Source organism: Mixophyes fleayi, chromosome 9, assembly GCF_038048845.1.
Source record: "Mixophyes fleayi isolate aMixFle1 chromosome 9, aMixFle1.hap1, whole genome shotgun sequence".
Lineage (NCBI taxonomy): Eukaryota > Metazoa > Chordata > Amphibia > Anura > Limnodynastidae > Mixophyes > Mixophyes fleayi.
The window spans coordinates 23,925,799-23,941,530 of NC_134410.1; the positions used below are offsets into that span (position 1 = coordinate 23,925,799).

General features: G+C 38.6%; 1 protein-coding gene across 8 annotated transcripts in view; it reads left to right on the forward strand.

The window, feature by feature from the left end:
- LOC142102234 (cytochrome P450 2C8-like) overlaps positions 1-15,732 on the forward strand; it is a 48,414-nt gene that overhangs the window by 29,251 nt on the left and 3,431 nt on the right. For all 8 annotated transcript variants that reach the window (XM_075186958.1, XM_075186959.1, XM_075186961.1 and 5 more), the window contains 6 exons: positions 1,325-1,474; positions 1,729-1,889; positions 3,663-3,839; positions 8,593-8,734; positions 12,816-13,003; positions 14,015-14,156. In XM_075186958.1, coding sequence (XP_075043059.1) covers positions 1,325-1,474; positions 1,729-1,889; positions 3,663-3,839; positions 8,593-8,734; positions 12,816-13,003; positions 14,015-14,156 — 960 coding nt within the window. The remainder of the gene's footprint in view (positions 1-1,324; positions 1,475-1,728; positions 1,890-3,662; positions 3,840-8,592; positions 8,735-12,815; positions 13,004-14,014; positions 14,157-15,732) is intronic.

Genomic DNA, 15,732 nt, shown 5'->3' on the forward strand with positions numbered 1-15,732 from the left:
TGCCAGCGTCGCTCCTCTTCTCAGATCAGCAGATAGGAAGTGAAGACGTCCTGCTTCCTGTCTGCTGCACAGCAACAGGCAGCCTGGCGATTGGCAGTGTGTTGCTAACCACTGACCACCATTGCTTTTGATTGTCGAGCCCTCCACCCCCCCGCGGCGACCCCCCCCTCCCCCACCCCGAAAAAAAAATGAATGAAGAAAAAAAAAAAAAAATACCCACAGGGCAGCGCCCCCCGGGACCCAGCGCCCCAGGCTGCAGCCTGGTCAGCCTAGTGGTTGATCAGGCCCTGGGTAAAACTTATCTCTCACTTCTCTGCTTCGACTAATCACACGGTGCGGACCTATAGCACTTCCATCAGTGCTCTTATGTTACGGGTCACCAAACCACAAATTACTTTATACACAAGTTTTGAACTGTTTAGAACTATAGACTCTAACAATAGATTTTTAGCCAAATAGAACTGAGACTTTTATCAAGGATATTGGATTTTATCTAGCATATCTTCAACTTTAATGGTCTGTACCCTGTATTTCCATTAGCATTACTATATCTGATATCATTTAGCACCCAATGCAGAGTTTCAACCATATACTGTGACTATCACTTATGTATGTTTTAATTCTGTTATTAAATAGAGTACATATATGATTATGTTGTGTGTGTGTGTGTGTGTGTGTGTGTGTGTGTGTGTGTGTATTTGTGCTTATATATGTATAATACAGTTTATATCTGCCTCATAGCCATATCATCATTTATTTCATCATTTAGTTATATAGCACCACTAATTCCGCAGCGCTGTACAGAGAACTCACTCACATCAGTCCCTACCCTAATGGAGCTTACAGTCTACATTCCCTAACATATACACAGACAGACAGACTAGGGTCAATTTGATAGGAGCCAATTAAACTACTAGTATGTTTTTGGAGTGGTGGGAGGAAACTGGAGCACCCGGAGGAAACCCACGTAAACACAGGGAGAGCATACAAACTCCACACAGATAAGGCCATGGTCGGAAATTGAACTCATGACCCCAGTGCTGTGAGGCAGAAGTGCTAACCACTTAGCCACCATGCCGCTCTGCAAAACCATATGCATGTGAAATCCTCTGGTCACCCAGTACAATTAACATTTGCTAGGTTAATGACCAGCTACACTCCTGTTTGTCACGCCTTATACTCAACACTAGATTCAGTTACAGCTACTCCTTTGTATATACTCTGATCACTTAGACAAGTTTCCTGTTATCATTTACTAATATCACAAGAGCTTTGGAATTCCTACATTAAAATCTTCTGTCTGAAAAAACATTTTCTTTTCTAGGTATTAGTTTCAGCAACGGGAAACGGTGGAGAATTATGCGCACCTTTACTCTAAAGACACTCAAAAGCTTTGGTTTTGGAAAGAAAGGCATTGAGGAGAGCATTCAAACAGAAGCACAGTACGTGGTGGAAGAATTTAGGAAGTTACAAGGTACAGAATACAATACACAAAAAGTGTACCTGGACACTTTCAGAATAGCATGCTTTATAGAAAACGGTATTATAAGGGGAAACATGTTTGATTTGTTTTGCTAGAAGAAAAATCCTATTATACATTGGTCTGCTTTTCCTTCAGAAACAAGCTCCGACACATTTTTCAAACTGTTGCATAATTAAAAGCTTAACAATTAATGACGGTGCTTAAATGAGATCACATAATATAAATAACGTATCAATATGTTCCAGGTCTTTCATTGGATCCAACCAAGAGGATAATGGATGCCATCTATAACGTTCTTTGTTCCATTATATTTGGAGAACGTTTCGATTATGAGGATGAGCAGTTCACCAGGCTTCTTAGAATCGTGAAGGAAATATTCCATATTGCATCCTCTCCATGGGGACAAGTAAATATTCTGATTGGAAGAATCACTATTTGCAGTGAACATACTGGTTGCAGAAAACACAAACACCAAGGATTAGGCTGATTTTATATAAAGCAGTGAACTTCAATGCAATACATAAAAAAAGGACAATTACTCTTAGAATATAACAATTGGCAGTGAGCGCAGAAAAACGATAAACTATTTGTCTTTACCATGTATATTTTGAATTGCATTCTCTATTGACCACAAACCACCCTGTATATAGGCTGGTCCTATATACAGCCTTTAATCATCATGCAGTACAGATAGAAACAAGATTATGCCTATGTATTTAGGAGTAAAATTTGCTCTGAGAATGAGCATCTTAAATTGGTCTGGTCCTAGATAAAGGCTTAAGTTGTAAAATACATCCGTATACTTTTGCAGGTGTTTTTTGAATTGCACATATCTTAAGAAATGTGCAACTATAGATACGTCTGGACTAAAACATGCGTCCATCATCATGTGCAGTCGATGTGCGATTATATATACTCACATATTATAGAGTGTTACTAGTCGAAATTAGATGCATCTCTAAGGGGCATGGTTTACTTACATCTCTATGACCCCACTGTACTGAACTTACAAGTGAATGTGCTTGACGTTTTTTCTCCACAAGTGACAGAAGTATAAGATTTGCTCAACTCATAATATGGGTGCAGTGTGACAAATATTATACAAGTCACACTTATGACTTGTGTTCAACTCTAAATCAGGCCCTTTATGATTGTAATTTTGCAGTGATCTTGGACACTTTGAATAACAGTGGGCTTAAGTCGACTTATCCATTATGTACGGGGCAAATTTTTGGGCTGGACTTATAACATGGTTATATGTTATCAATTCATCCCAATCATACACAGGGCCTGGAAATCTGAGATTACATGAGGGAAATAAAATTACAAAAAAAATATTGTGTAAAAAGTTACAGACAGCAGGCTAGTGTCCCCAATTACTATATTTAGCCTGAGAAAATATTTTATTGCCCCAGACTGTGAGATGTCGTTATTTGTAACAAAAGCAGAAGTACAAGGTTTCCTTGACAGTTGTGTGCATTCAAATTGCAAACAGCCCTAAGGGATAGAGGAGGCCCACATTCCCGGAATTCCAGGGGGTGGGGGAGACATCCTAATGACCCAAATCAATTTCTATATGAATTCCTATGTATTGTCTATACACACTCCTTTCACACCTGTATACATTTCAGTTATTACTAACCTCTTTGGATGTCCTAGGGCATGCCAAACATTTTTTGAGCTGTTTTTAAACAAATAATTGCTTTTGTTGAAAAATGGCATCAATGTAAAATTGAAGCACACAAGTTAGCATCCAATATTTTTTTTAATCTGTTTGTCAGGTCAGAGATGTACTTTAGACACATTGTGGTCCTTATCTGATAGCGCAGAAATACATTTTCAGTGCAGGCCCAATTTACAGTTGTAGAATTATTAAACTTTAATTGTACCAATCAATACACATTTTTCAGTCGGCTTCAATCTGATCCCTTTGGATGACAATTTTCCATTATTTGTATTAATGTTAGTTGTTTTGCTGTTTTTTTTAACAAATTTATCAAAAGCAATCAATGCATAAGAGTATCCTCTTATCTATCCCTCTCGTAGCCTAGTCAAGTTACTTTAATCTAGCTGTGGGTTGCTTCAGGATATCTTTTTAAAATGTACATCTTTGTTGGAACTAATTTAATTTATGAATTCTTTACATCAATAGTTAATTACCTTCTTTATGATTTTACAGCTCCACAACATTCTTCCAGCAATTATGAACAACATTCCAGGACCTCACCAGAAGACAATCACTTTCTCTGAAGAACTGAGTGACTATGTATTAGAGAGGGTGAAGGCCAGCCAAGAGACTCTGGATCCCAGCTCACCCAGACATTTTATTGATAGTTTCCTCATTAAAATAGATCAGGTAATTATTAGCAGAAAATAAATCCTGTTATGGAGCAATAATATATGTAAAGGGGGAAATATTTATGGTGCTCTATGATGTTGTTTATGTCTCAGTGATATCACTAATTTCAAGTAAATTAATAGTCTGCATTGTAATGAATATTGTTTCAGCCTATAAAATAGTTGCCATACATTTTAAGAGGTATTCTAAAAAATGTAAAAACCAAGTCAAAAGTAGCTAAACAATTCATATAATACAACAGATATACTAAGGATAAATACATAACTTAGAGAATAGAGATGTATGGAAACCCAAAAATTATATTTACAGCAATTCACATTGCCCAGTTTTAAAACTTCAATTCAAAATTCCACATTGCAAGGAATGTTTCTTAAATTGCACTCGCCACCCTTTTATCTAATTTTAATAACCTTGCCCGGCACAACATGGTGGAAATGCCACAGTCTAGACCCACAAAGTGATGGTGGAAAATTAGATACAGTTGCACAAATTTAAACTTTAGAAATGTGACCTGCATATCAGCAGTTTTGCATGTTGTATACCAGGATAGCTGGGTGATGTGATGCTGATGGTTCCCTGCAGAACTTCCTGTTGGTGCCTGGTGCCCAATGTGCAGAATAACATTACACAGCGCGGGATGCTGTTGTGCTCTGTGAGGAAGGAGGTGGAGCAGGAGAAGAGGAGTTGAGAATATATAGGACTTGTGGCATGCATGCCAAGGGTTGCTGACACCTGGTACAGTACATTTTTTACATAGCATACCTATGAGCAAGAGGAGTGTAATATAGGAGTTATCCAATGCTGATCCATAATTTTGGGGATAACTGACCGCACTTTTCAGTTACAATTACACTGGTAGCAATGAACACATTCAGACAATACACTAGAACATGTGCTGAAAAGATTTTCAATGGCCAGTTTTGATCATTCTGACCAGTAATCGGGCTTCTCTACAATACTCTACAGGGCAAATCAGGTATGCTTCTATCATGTTTTGTACATATCCTACCTCCCAATTTTACACTGTCTAAGCTTTGTCGCGTCGCATGCACCTCCCCTAAAACATCCCTTCAATGCCCCTTCATCAATAGTAAATACCCTCCCCAAAACAATATCCTGGAATAGGGACAAAAGTGCTGATCAGTGAGACGGCAGGATAGTCCCCTCAAATTAGGACTGTCTTGCCTATATCAGGACAGTTGGGAGGTATGCAGAATTGGCTGGCTATTCATACTCTTTTTCAAAGCAGTTCTGCTCCCATCAGTCAGGCAACAGTCTGTGCATATTAATGACTACTATGATTGAGATCACAATGAATTGTTTGTGCGTTTCTACACTTATGTAATGGCATCAAATCTGTTTTGTGCTGGTCAGTGTGTTGTGTTTAGGGTATTGTGAGTGTAAGGAAAATAAAAATAGGGAAAAGATAATTCAGACAGGCAATGCTGATGTGCTGTTTACATAGCTGTGTAGTATATGCCGTTTGCACACGAGTAAACAGCAGTCTCAAAGTACATATGCAAATGGTTTCCCCTCATGTCAAGTGACATTTGATGCTTATTAATTTTGCATATGGCAAATCTCTGAAATTTGAACAAATTTCAGAATTGTCCAAATTGATATGCCCTTCTCTACTTGCCTACCAATCTTTTTCTTTGGTAGGACATTCACATGGATGGTTGAACTGAAATGTGATATAAACAATGTTGTTCCTCCTTTTTGTTCGAAATGTTGGGGTGTTGGTAAGTAAGGTTTCATTACACAAGTTAATGAAAAGAAATTTGTGGATCTGTTATTTGAAAACCATTATGCAAATCATTCCAAAAACCAGAAGAACAACAATATATCATTGCTGCTAAATGCTAGGGATTTTCTGGGGAGAATGTAGGGGGCAGCTTTTAAATTTAATGTATTATAAGTTATGCTGTGATACTCAAAATTATTGAACAAAATTTATTCTAATAGCCTATTTTTGCTGCAAAGTGTTGTACCAAATCCCCTCACCTCCTGCTCCCACCGTGTTCACCTGTTCAATTTATTCCTCTCCACTGGCATATTCCCCTCATCCTTCAAACATGCTCGTTTCACCAGCTCTCAAAAATCCAATCTAGACTCCACCTCCCTGTCTAACTTGCGCCCAATCTCTCTCCTTCTCTTTGCCTCTAAAATACTTGAGCGACTTTTTTACAACCATCTCCATAGCTACCTCTCTGACAACTCCCTCTGTGATCCTCTTCAATCTGGCTTCCACCTCTTCCACTCCACAGGAACTTCCTTGACCAAATTCACTAATGAACTTCTGTTGGTTAAATCCAGAGGCCACTTCTCACTGCTTTTCCTCATGAACTTCTCTGTGGCCTTTGACACTGTGGATCACCCTCTCCTACTGCACACTCTTCACTCCACTGGCCTTTCTAACACTGTCATCTATTGGTACTCCTCTTTCCTCCCCAAAAGCTTTTTTCTTTTTTTTACCTCTGGTTCCTCCTTCCCCCCATTCATCCTTCCAATGTGAGTCCTTCAGGGTTCTCTCCTTGGCCCTCTGCTCTTTGCACACCTTCTCCTTGGGTGAACTCATCAGTTTCTTATGCCTCTAGTACCAATTCTATGCCGATGACACCCAACTCTACTTTTCTTGACCTGAGAACTCCCCTTTCCTCCTCCTCTGGGGTGTCCAGTTGTCTCTTCACCATCTCCTCCTGGAAGTTTCTATGTTTTCTCAAGCTTATAATGGCCAAAATTGAACTCATTGTCTTCCCTCCCTCAATAGTCTTCTCCCCTCCCCACCTTTCCATCACTGATCACAACAATACTATCCCCTCTGTTCCTCAACGCCATTGCCTGGACGTCATTCTGGACTCCTCCCCCTTTTTTTGCCTCCCACATCCAATATCTTGTTGAAATCTGTTGCTTCCAGGTCTGTAACATCGCTCGTATCAGACCCTTCCGCTCCTATGAAGCCACCAAAACTCTTATCCACTCACTGATTATTTTCCATCTTGACAACTGCAACCTTCTACTTTCTGGCCTCCCACACTCTCATCTCACTCTTCTTTGATCTATACTGCAGCAAGACTTATCTTGCTCGTTTGCCGTTAGATCCCTTATCTGCCAAGCCGTATATTGGCTGCCCTTGCCCTACAATATTCTCTTTAACTCCTCACCCATCTTCAACTCCACTGCTCCCAACATCTCCAACCTTATCTACATAAATATTACCTCTAACCCCCTCAGATCCATTAATGACCATTGCCTCACCTCCACTCTGGTAACCACACCTTACTCCTGCATTCAAGATTTCTCCTGTGCGGCCCTCCATCATTAGTCTGATAGAGTGATGGAGATTGTTCCATCTCCTAGCGTGCAAAGCTTCAAGCGCTCCTTGAAAACCCATTTGTTCATTAAAGCCTAGCATTCCATGGTTCAACCATTTACTTACGAAGGACACTTACCCTCTTTCATCCTCCATCTCCCGCACTCTAACCTCCACCCCATCTTTCTGATTTCTAGATCACTCACACTGACTCACAGAATATGTCAACTATTTGTCTGCCTCTTTTTATTCAGATTGTAAGCTCTCATTAGAAGGGCACTATTTCTTCCTGTTCCTCCTCTTTTTATTTCTTATGACTTCTGCTCAATAGCTACATTTCGCAATTCCACCAGGATTTGTTCAACGCACAGTGCACATCATGTAATGTAATGATGCCAAAATGCTTTATAAACACAGAGTTGTGCAGCTTTATTTTTAGAGAGGAGTCACTCTGCAAGGCTCTGAGTGGTATACAGTATATTAATTCTCTGTTGGGTGGATGCTGACTGTACCTTAGGTCTCCTTACTCTTCTGGACTATGGAAAGCAAGCCTGCCTAGCTCTCACCAGGCCCTGCTGTCACTGATTGACTTTTTGTTCAGATTCACTGTTGTCGGCAATAGTGGCTGTTGGCGTAGAAAAAGTAGCATGCATAGTCACTACTCCCATGGGCATTTGCCAGAGCCGACAGCCACTGGGAGAAGTCGGTAACACTAGAACTCCTCTTTTCCAGTTATTTCACTAAAAAGGGGAGATGGTATGTTGGAGAATATATTTGAATTTCTAACTAAGTCAATCCCTAAGATTTGTTTTGTAGGACTATTCTTTTTGAATAAATGGCAGCTACACCTGAGTCTGAGATATGATTTGTTCAAAGGATATTCCCTGATAAAACCAGGAACCAACTCCACCTTTTTATTTATGAATTGGGCTATTTTACCTTGTCAATGCAATATCTGTGAGATTTATTAGTGCCCCCCTCAGTTTTTCAACAAACTTTTTGTAAAATGTGGAAACCTTATTCATAAACAAGTATAAGGATTATCATCCAGATGCTTGGTAGTTAGGGCTTTCCAGAAAATGGGATTATCCAATATTTATATACTATACGTTGAATTTGCTGAAATACATTTGACAATTACCCATTTCTTCTCCCACTGTTTAGGTGTTTACCATCCTCATTACATGAATAGCTGTGCTCCTAGCAGTGACTGTAGGTTAACGTACTTATTGATCATATATGTGTGAATTACATAATCACTGAGCAGCATATATTTTTCCCTTATTTTTTCCAGACCTGTATATCTATAGATACCGTAATCTGATATTTCATATAATAAATCCTGCTGTTTAATTACTTAATGGTGAAATATGTTACCCTATATGTAAATTCTGAATCACTATTTGGAGAACTTAGATCTCACCAATGTCTTTGCAGGAGAAGAATGACCTTGATACAGAGTTTAATATAAGGAACCTCTTAGTAACAGCTCATAACCTGTTTTTAGCAGGAATAGAAACTGTAAGCAATACCCTTCGGCATGGACTACTTATCATACTAAAGTACCCAGAGATACAAGGTAAGTAGGTGGTGGGCAAAACCTAATAGCAGCAATGCAACGAAGGTTAAGGGGAGGCATCAACACACAATGGGAGTGATTCATGTACAGACGTATATGTGTTTGCATAGCCATATCTTGTGTGATTCTGCACTGCGCATTGCCAAAAATGGACATTATGCCAATAAGCACATTGCTTAGTTATAGTTCTAAGCTAACATAGCAAATATTAGGGTCATTCCATATCAAATCAACACCATTTTAGAAAAAAAATAAATCTATCTTACATCCTCTAATTTCAATTAAAAGTAATGAACAGGCCTAGATAGTTCCCATTTTCATTATTTTAACAAACAGTCCGATGTGAAAGCTCTTGTAACAGATGATCCCATGATGATCCCAAAATAAAACTTTGGGGATTTATCAAAAACAGTATGAACAGTTTTTGAGATGCTTTTCAAAATAATTAAAATGTGTCGCATGAAGATACACACAGCAGACTGAAGTATAGAGACAAGAACATCGAAAGAATACATTCTAAAATAAATGAACAACCCTTTTTAGTATTATCAATAAACACATGGATTTTAAAAAAATGCATAATTCAAGATGCTTTTAATGCATGCTGTACATACAATGGGCCTGATTTATTAAGGAAAGTAAGGCAAAAAAAGGAGTAAGCTTTTTCCTGGACAATGCAAGGGGTGCAAATGAGTTTATTGTTTAACACAGAAGTTAAATACTGGCTGTTTTTTCATGTAGGACACAAATACTTGACAGCTTTAGTTTCACACTGAAATTTAAAGTTGATCTAGGACATGCCCTACCCCAACTATAAATCTGTCCCCACATTTTAAATTTACCTCCCCTTCAATGCAATGTGGTTTTGTCAAGATGCAATGGTACTCATTTTTTTTTGCTTTACTTTCCTCAATGAATCCTTTTTTTCAATTAGAGTTGTGCGCTGACTTCTCAGTGCTTTGGTTTTGATACAGGTTTTGCTCAAAAATCCTTAGGTTCTGGTTTTGGTTTTAGATCTGGATTTAATTAAAAATTGTGAAAAATAGGTAAACATATGTGATTTTAAGCTGTTTTTGTTCATATAATACTATTTATAGCATTAACATTCATTTACAGTCACTTCGTTACCTGGCTTCTTATGCATTCCCAGTTTATCTTCAGCTACAGCTCATAATTCATCAAAAGGTGATAGTCTGCATATCATTGCAAAATATATGAGGCAATGGCGTCCTTGTATTCTCTATGACGCACTCCAAACAATATGCATTTCACCCTGGAACGCGTAAACCCGAAAGTGCCAAAACTGGAAGTAGACAGACGGGTTTTCACTATAGTAACTAAACACAGAGATTCCTAGATCATCCTCTATTTATATAGCGCCACTAATTCTGTAGCGCTGTACAGAGAACTCATTAACATCAGTCCTGTCTCATTGGAGCTTACAATCTAAATCCTCAAACTTACACACACACAGACCAAGAGAGAATAAGGGCAATTTAATAGCAGCCAATTAACCTACCTATATGTTGTTGGAGTGTGGGAGTAAACCGGAGCACCCGGAGGAAACCCACGCAAACACGGGTAGAACATACAAACTCCACACAGATAAGGCCATGGTCGGGAATTAAACTCATGACCCCAGTGCTGTGAGGCAGAAGTGCTAACCACTAAGCCACCATGATGAGTCACTGGGACACCTACAGGTGTGAATACCTAAGACATGTACCAAGAAGGTGCAATAACGCACCTCCACAATCGAATGCACAGTCTGGAGGTATGTGTTCCAGCTATGAATGCATTAAGCAATGATGCACTTCCTGTATAACAAGTGTTTTGGTTCCGTATTATACTGGAACTGATGTTTTGCCTCGTTTTCAGATGCGATTTTGTCGTGAAGAATTGAGTCGTGTTTTGTATCTACCTGGAAACCCAAATTTCGACTCTGTCAGATTTCTATGAATGCGAACCACTCATTTCTAGCTTAAATAGTCACTCTTTCTTGCATACGCATGTTCTGTGCTAGCTAGTGGCACATATTTATGTGTAGCTTTTAATATAAAGACTTTACCATGTCAGTCTGCACGTACACCTGCCCTGTAGCTGATGCAAGTGATGCGGCTGAAACCAGGCGTACTTACGAGAAACCCAGGACTTGAATCTGCAGCATCTGCGTTGGCATGCCCTTGGCACACCTTACTGTACACGGCCTTCATTCATCTGCACCTTCCCTTCCCCGTTTCACCTCTCAATTCATAGGCTGATCTTTTGGACTTATTGTGGTATTTATTTGATTAAAATAAGGTTTTTAAAAAGTATATACCAATAATTTGAACCACCTGTATTTATTATAAAACAAATATAAAGGCACTTGAAAGCCTGGATGTAGGTATGGGTTTATGGAGCAGAATGGCAGTATTTGAAAACAAGAAGACATTTGCACTAGCAGAGGCATAAGTTTGACGTACCAAGGTTATCACTAGCAAATCATGAAAAAGTTGCATCAATGCACTTAATTGTACAGAGAATTGCAGAGTTTCTTTTGTGTAGTGTGATTATCGAAATTACCAAAGATGAGAGTATTTTTAGAGGAGTTCCTTTGCAGAAATTAAAGTGATGATGAAGTGTAACAATTGAAATATTCAGGCTCAGTGGTGTGTTTAGCTGTGTGCATTAGGTACGCTCCGGGAATGATCTCCTCTGTCAAAAAAAGAGTAAATAAAAGCATTCTGTATAATTTTAATTAAAATAAAGTTATTACAGGAAATATACCTGTTACATGCCTTATGAAAGTAAATACACATGGGCTGATGACTGAGTAATATGACCGGTTGCATGGTATACCTAGTGTCAAAACCACTTTTTGCTTGCTCAGAATGGCAAGTGGAGGATGAAGGCATTTTAACATAGGCTGACTACAGTACAGTAAGGGCTTGTGAAAATGCAAATAGATGCAGACAGGGAGAAGATATATATATGCCTGGGAAAGCCATATGATTTGTGTGCGGTGCAAATAGTGGATGATAATGATGACAGTATCACTAGTGAACTGCTTGTGATTTTTTTGTGCTTGCACCATTGAAGCTGATTTGTGCTTTTTTTTGTTACTCAGAAATGTATTATGCTTTTGTGTGTGTGTGTGTGTGTGTGTGTGTGTTTGTTTCATGGTTTATTGATTCCCAGTAGAGAATGCGTTTGTTGCACATAAAACACATGGATTAAAAAATTAGCAAAAGAGGTGGATATAAGTGTCTGTTATGCAGGGGCTGGACCTGTTTTTTTTAAGGGGGGACAATTTAGCATTGACCTGATTGGTGGGCCCCCTCCTTCACATTCCTTGGACTTGGTGGCTAAGAAACAGACATAGGATGATACATGGGCGCTCCAGTTGTGTTTAAAACATAATCAGAGTGGCTAAGCAGGATCCTTTGCCTGCCTCTTGACCATCAAGTAGACATATATAGCGTGCTGCTAGAGCGGGCCCCAATCACCCCTCTGGGTCCACCATGGCTGGGACGAGTGCCTGGCATTTTCAAGAACATATGCTGACCATGCATATCTAATGATCCATGCAGATCGGCATTAGTAGTATAAGGGCTTTAATATTTTATTTTTAAGTCCTGCCTTTTTTTCTAGCATAAATTATGCCCATTTTGTGGCCAACTCTGCATCACACCCAAAGAGTTAAAAACTGTGTAAAACTGACGAAACAGTTCATTTAATGTATACACTGAGCAATGTGTAGGGAGCAGGTTTTGTGTAGCATTCAAATATGCAGAGTAGTGTAGTGTAGTGTAATGTAGTGTTTTTTCTACTTCCAGTATACAACCAAACTGAAGGAGTGTCATATTGATTACATGCTACTTTTAATTAGTCTTTAATTATGATTATTATTATTTTATTTCAATGTACACAGAATACATTGGAAATATAATTTTGTTTTTTAAATTAATTCCACCAAAAACTATATATTTCATTTTAAATAGATTTATCCTTTTTAATGATTTCTTTACTTTGCTTTTGGACAAGTACTATTATTCAGTGGAAAAGTGTCAAATACTGTCTGATAATATTCATTCTACAGCTCAACTTCATGAGGAGATTGATCGAGTGATTGGACGAGATCGAGTCCCAAATTTTGATGATCGGATGCAAATGCATTATACACATGCTGTGATGCATGAGGTTCAAAGGTTCTGTGACATACTTCCTCTGAGTCTTCCACATATGGTAACAAAAGACACCCTGTTTAGAGGATATATGATCCCCAAGGTATGATATGAACCTCATACGTTTACTCTGCTATCTGTTTCAACCTTTACCGAATTGACTAAAAGCAGTGGCAGCAGCAATTTTAAATTGATGATGCGCTAGCAACGAGATGACAACAAGAATTATTTAACATGAAATACAATGGACTATAAATATATAAATAATATATTATATATTAATATTATATGAATGTAATCACCTAGCGGGCACCCTGGGTGTGCGGGCATTGGGGTGTTACTGGGTGAGACTGCGCTGGCAAGCAATATGAAAACCAAAAATGACTTGCATGAGGCTAATAAGCTGACTGAGAGAACCAAGTAAGAAGAAGTAGTCAGTTGAGAGGAAGGAACTGTCAAACATGGACATTTGTAGGTTATTGAGAGAGCTTAGAGCTTCATGAAGTAATAAGTGTGTAGCTCCGGTAATTTATATGGAAATTGACTAAGCAACAGTGTAACTAAGGACTACTACAGTCTAAACCAGTGTGACATCCTCCAACACCATGTTGGAGGACAAGGAGTACTCTAATAAGCAGTAGATAAGTATAACGGTTTATTACCTTATCCAAATTAAGAAGTTTGCTCAAAGTACTGTGAATTTGCAGAGATGAAACATTAGCTTGTTCGTTTACCAACTGACTCCTTTTTGCATTGACACTGGGGAGACTGTCCCTGGAAAATAAAGACTATTATTTTCAGGCAGCACTGGTGTGTGTGTGTATATATATATAATGTGTATATATATATACAGTAAGTACTGCTTTTTTGTCCATTTTATTTGTAATTATCTGAGAAGTACATATTGCTACTGCATTATTGAAGAGTTGTTACCTACACGTTCCCCATAGATATCAACATATTAAAAGGAGAATTAGAGCAAAAAAAAAAAATCTAATTACAATTAATTACATAAATTTCTTTGCGGAATTATTTTTGATTGAATATTCAAGTTGGTTTTAAAGACCAATGTATGTATAAATGACTTCTGACTAATAACCTCATAATCCCTCAGGACACAGAGGTCTACCCTCTACTCTGCACAGTTCACCGTGACCCCAAATATTTCTCTACTCCGGACAAATTCAATCCCAACCACTTCTTGGATGAGGAAGGCAAGTTCAAAAAGAATGACGCTATGATGGCTTTCTCTGCAGGTAAATCTCTTTATAACAATCATGATCTCTGGTTTAGTGATGTAATAAAACGAAATACTGTACATCACCCAGATCATCTACTGAGCAAGTATGTTCCTTCAAACCACTGACTGAAGCGACAGCGAGACAGCAGGGTGGTTCTCTATCTTTTTAGCAGATCAATGTTTATTCTTCCAATATTCCACTTCCATTTTTTTTTATAGATATTTCGCTATTAGTGTTTGTAAATAAAAAGGTTTAACATTTTATTATAGGATTAATTTTCATTTGGTAAATGAGTGCCCTTGAAACACAATTTCTGTTCTTTATTTGGTTGTTACTACATGTTGCTATTGTGCGAGTGCACCTCCCCTCATGAATTATCAGCATATTTAGGTACATGATTATATACCTATAGAGGGGCTTAGCTATTTCTCTGGACCTCCTCCCCCCTCTAGAAATCCTACATTTGCCCCTGTTATAGGTACAAACGTTAAGTGGATTAACAGGGCATTAAGTGATTTAATTGTGGCCGCCCAGGGCTTTGAATGCTATAGTTTTTGCCCTGTAACTTTGTAAACCAGCAACTCGTTGTGCATGCGCAAAGAGCACACTGATCACTGCAATCAGTATCTCCAATGGAACTCCGCCCCTTTCTGGAAAAAAAACACTATGGAGAAACTATTCTTTATACAAGTGTCCACATTTCAGAAGCCATTTTCAAGAAGTCATGCCCATTGTCACACTGTCCTTCAGTCTTTCTCTAGGATTTGATGGGCATAGTTATTGATTAGTACTACAGTCTGAGGAAAGGAAATTAAAATCTGGGGTAAATGTATCAAGCTGAGAGTTTCCAGAGGGTTTGAAAGTGGAAGTGTTGCCCATAGCAACCAATCGGATTCTAGCTATCATTTTGTAGAATGTACTAAATAAATGATAGCTAGAATCTGATTGGTTGCTATAGACAACATCTCTTCTTTTCAAATCCACCAGAAACTCTCAGCTTGATTCATTTACCCCCTGATGTCCTGCGAAAGGTGGTGGTTCAAGCTATTATACTCTATTCACTTAAATTTTCCATACTCCTAAACTTCCACTTAAACCACTGACTGTATGTCCTTAAAAGTGGACTTGTTGCATGCACACAGTGGAGGCAGCCATTTTGTGGCGTATCCAATATTCATGAAAATATATTTGATAATATATGGTTAATTCCTCAGTGATGTCAATATCTCCTGTTGAATTGATCGGCTGAATATTGGACCAACATAAAAAATGGCTACCACCATTGTGTGTAGGTGATAGGCTCCCTTTAAGGGCTCTGTAACCTAAATGAGATGTCCCTTTTACTTAACTGTGTCTAGTACAAGGCAATGTATATGCTAGATTTACTTTGTAGCTTACATCCATTAGGATGTAAGCTCGTATGAGCAGGGCCCCCTCCCCTCCTGTCTCCATACCTGTTCTTCCGCTCCGTCTTTACTGCATACGACTGGCCGGAGTTTCTGAAGTATTGGTACTTTTTGTTCATTGTTCTGTATGGTTTCACCCTGTATAGTCCACTGTTAGTACTGTGTGCGGCGCTGCGGATACCTTG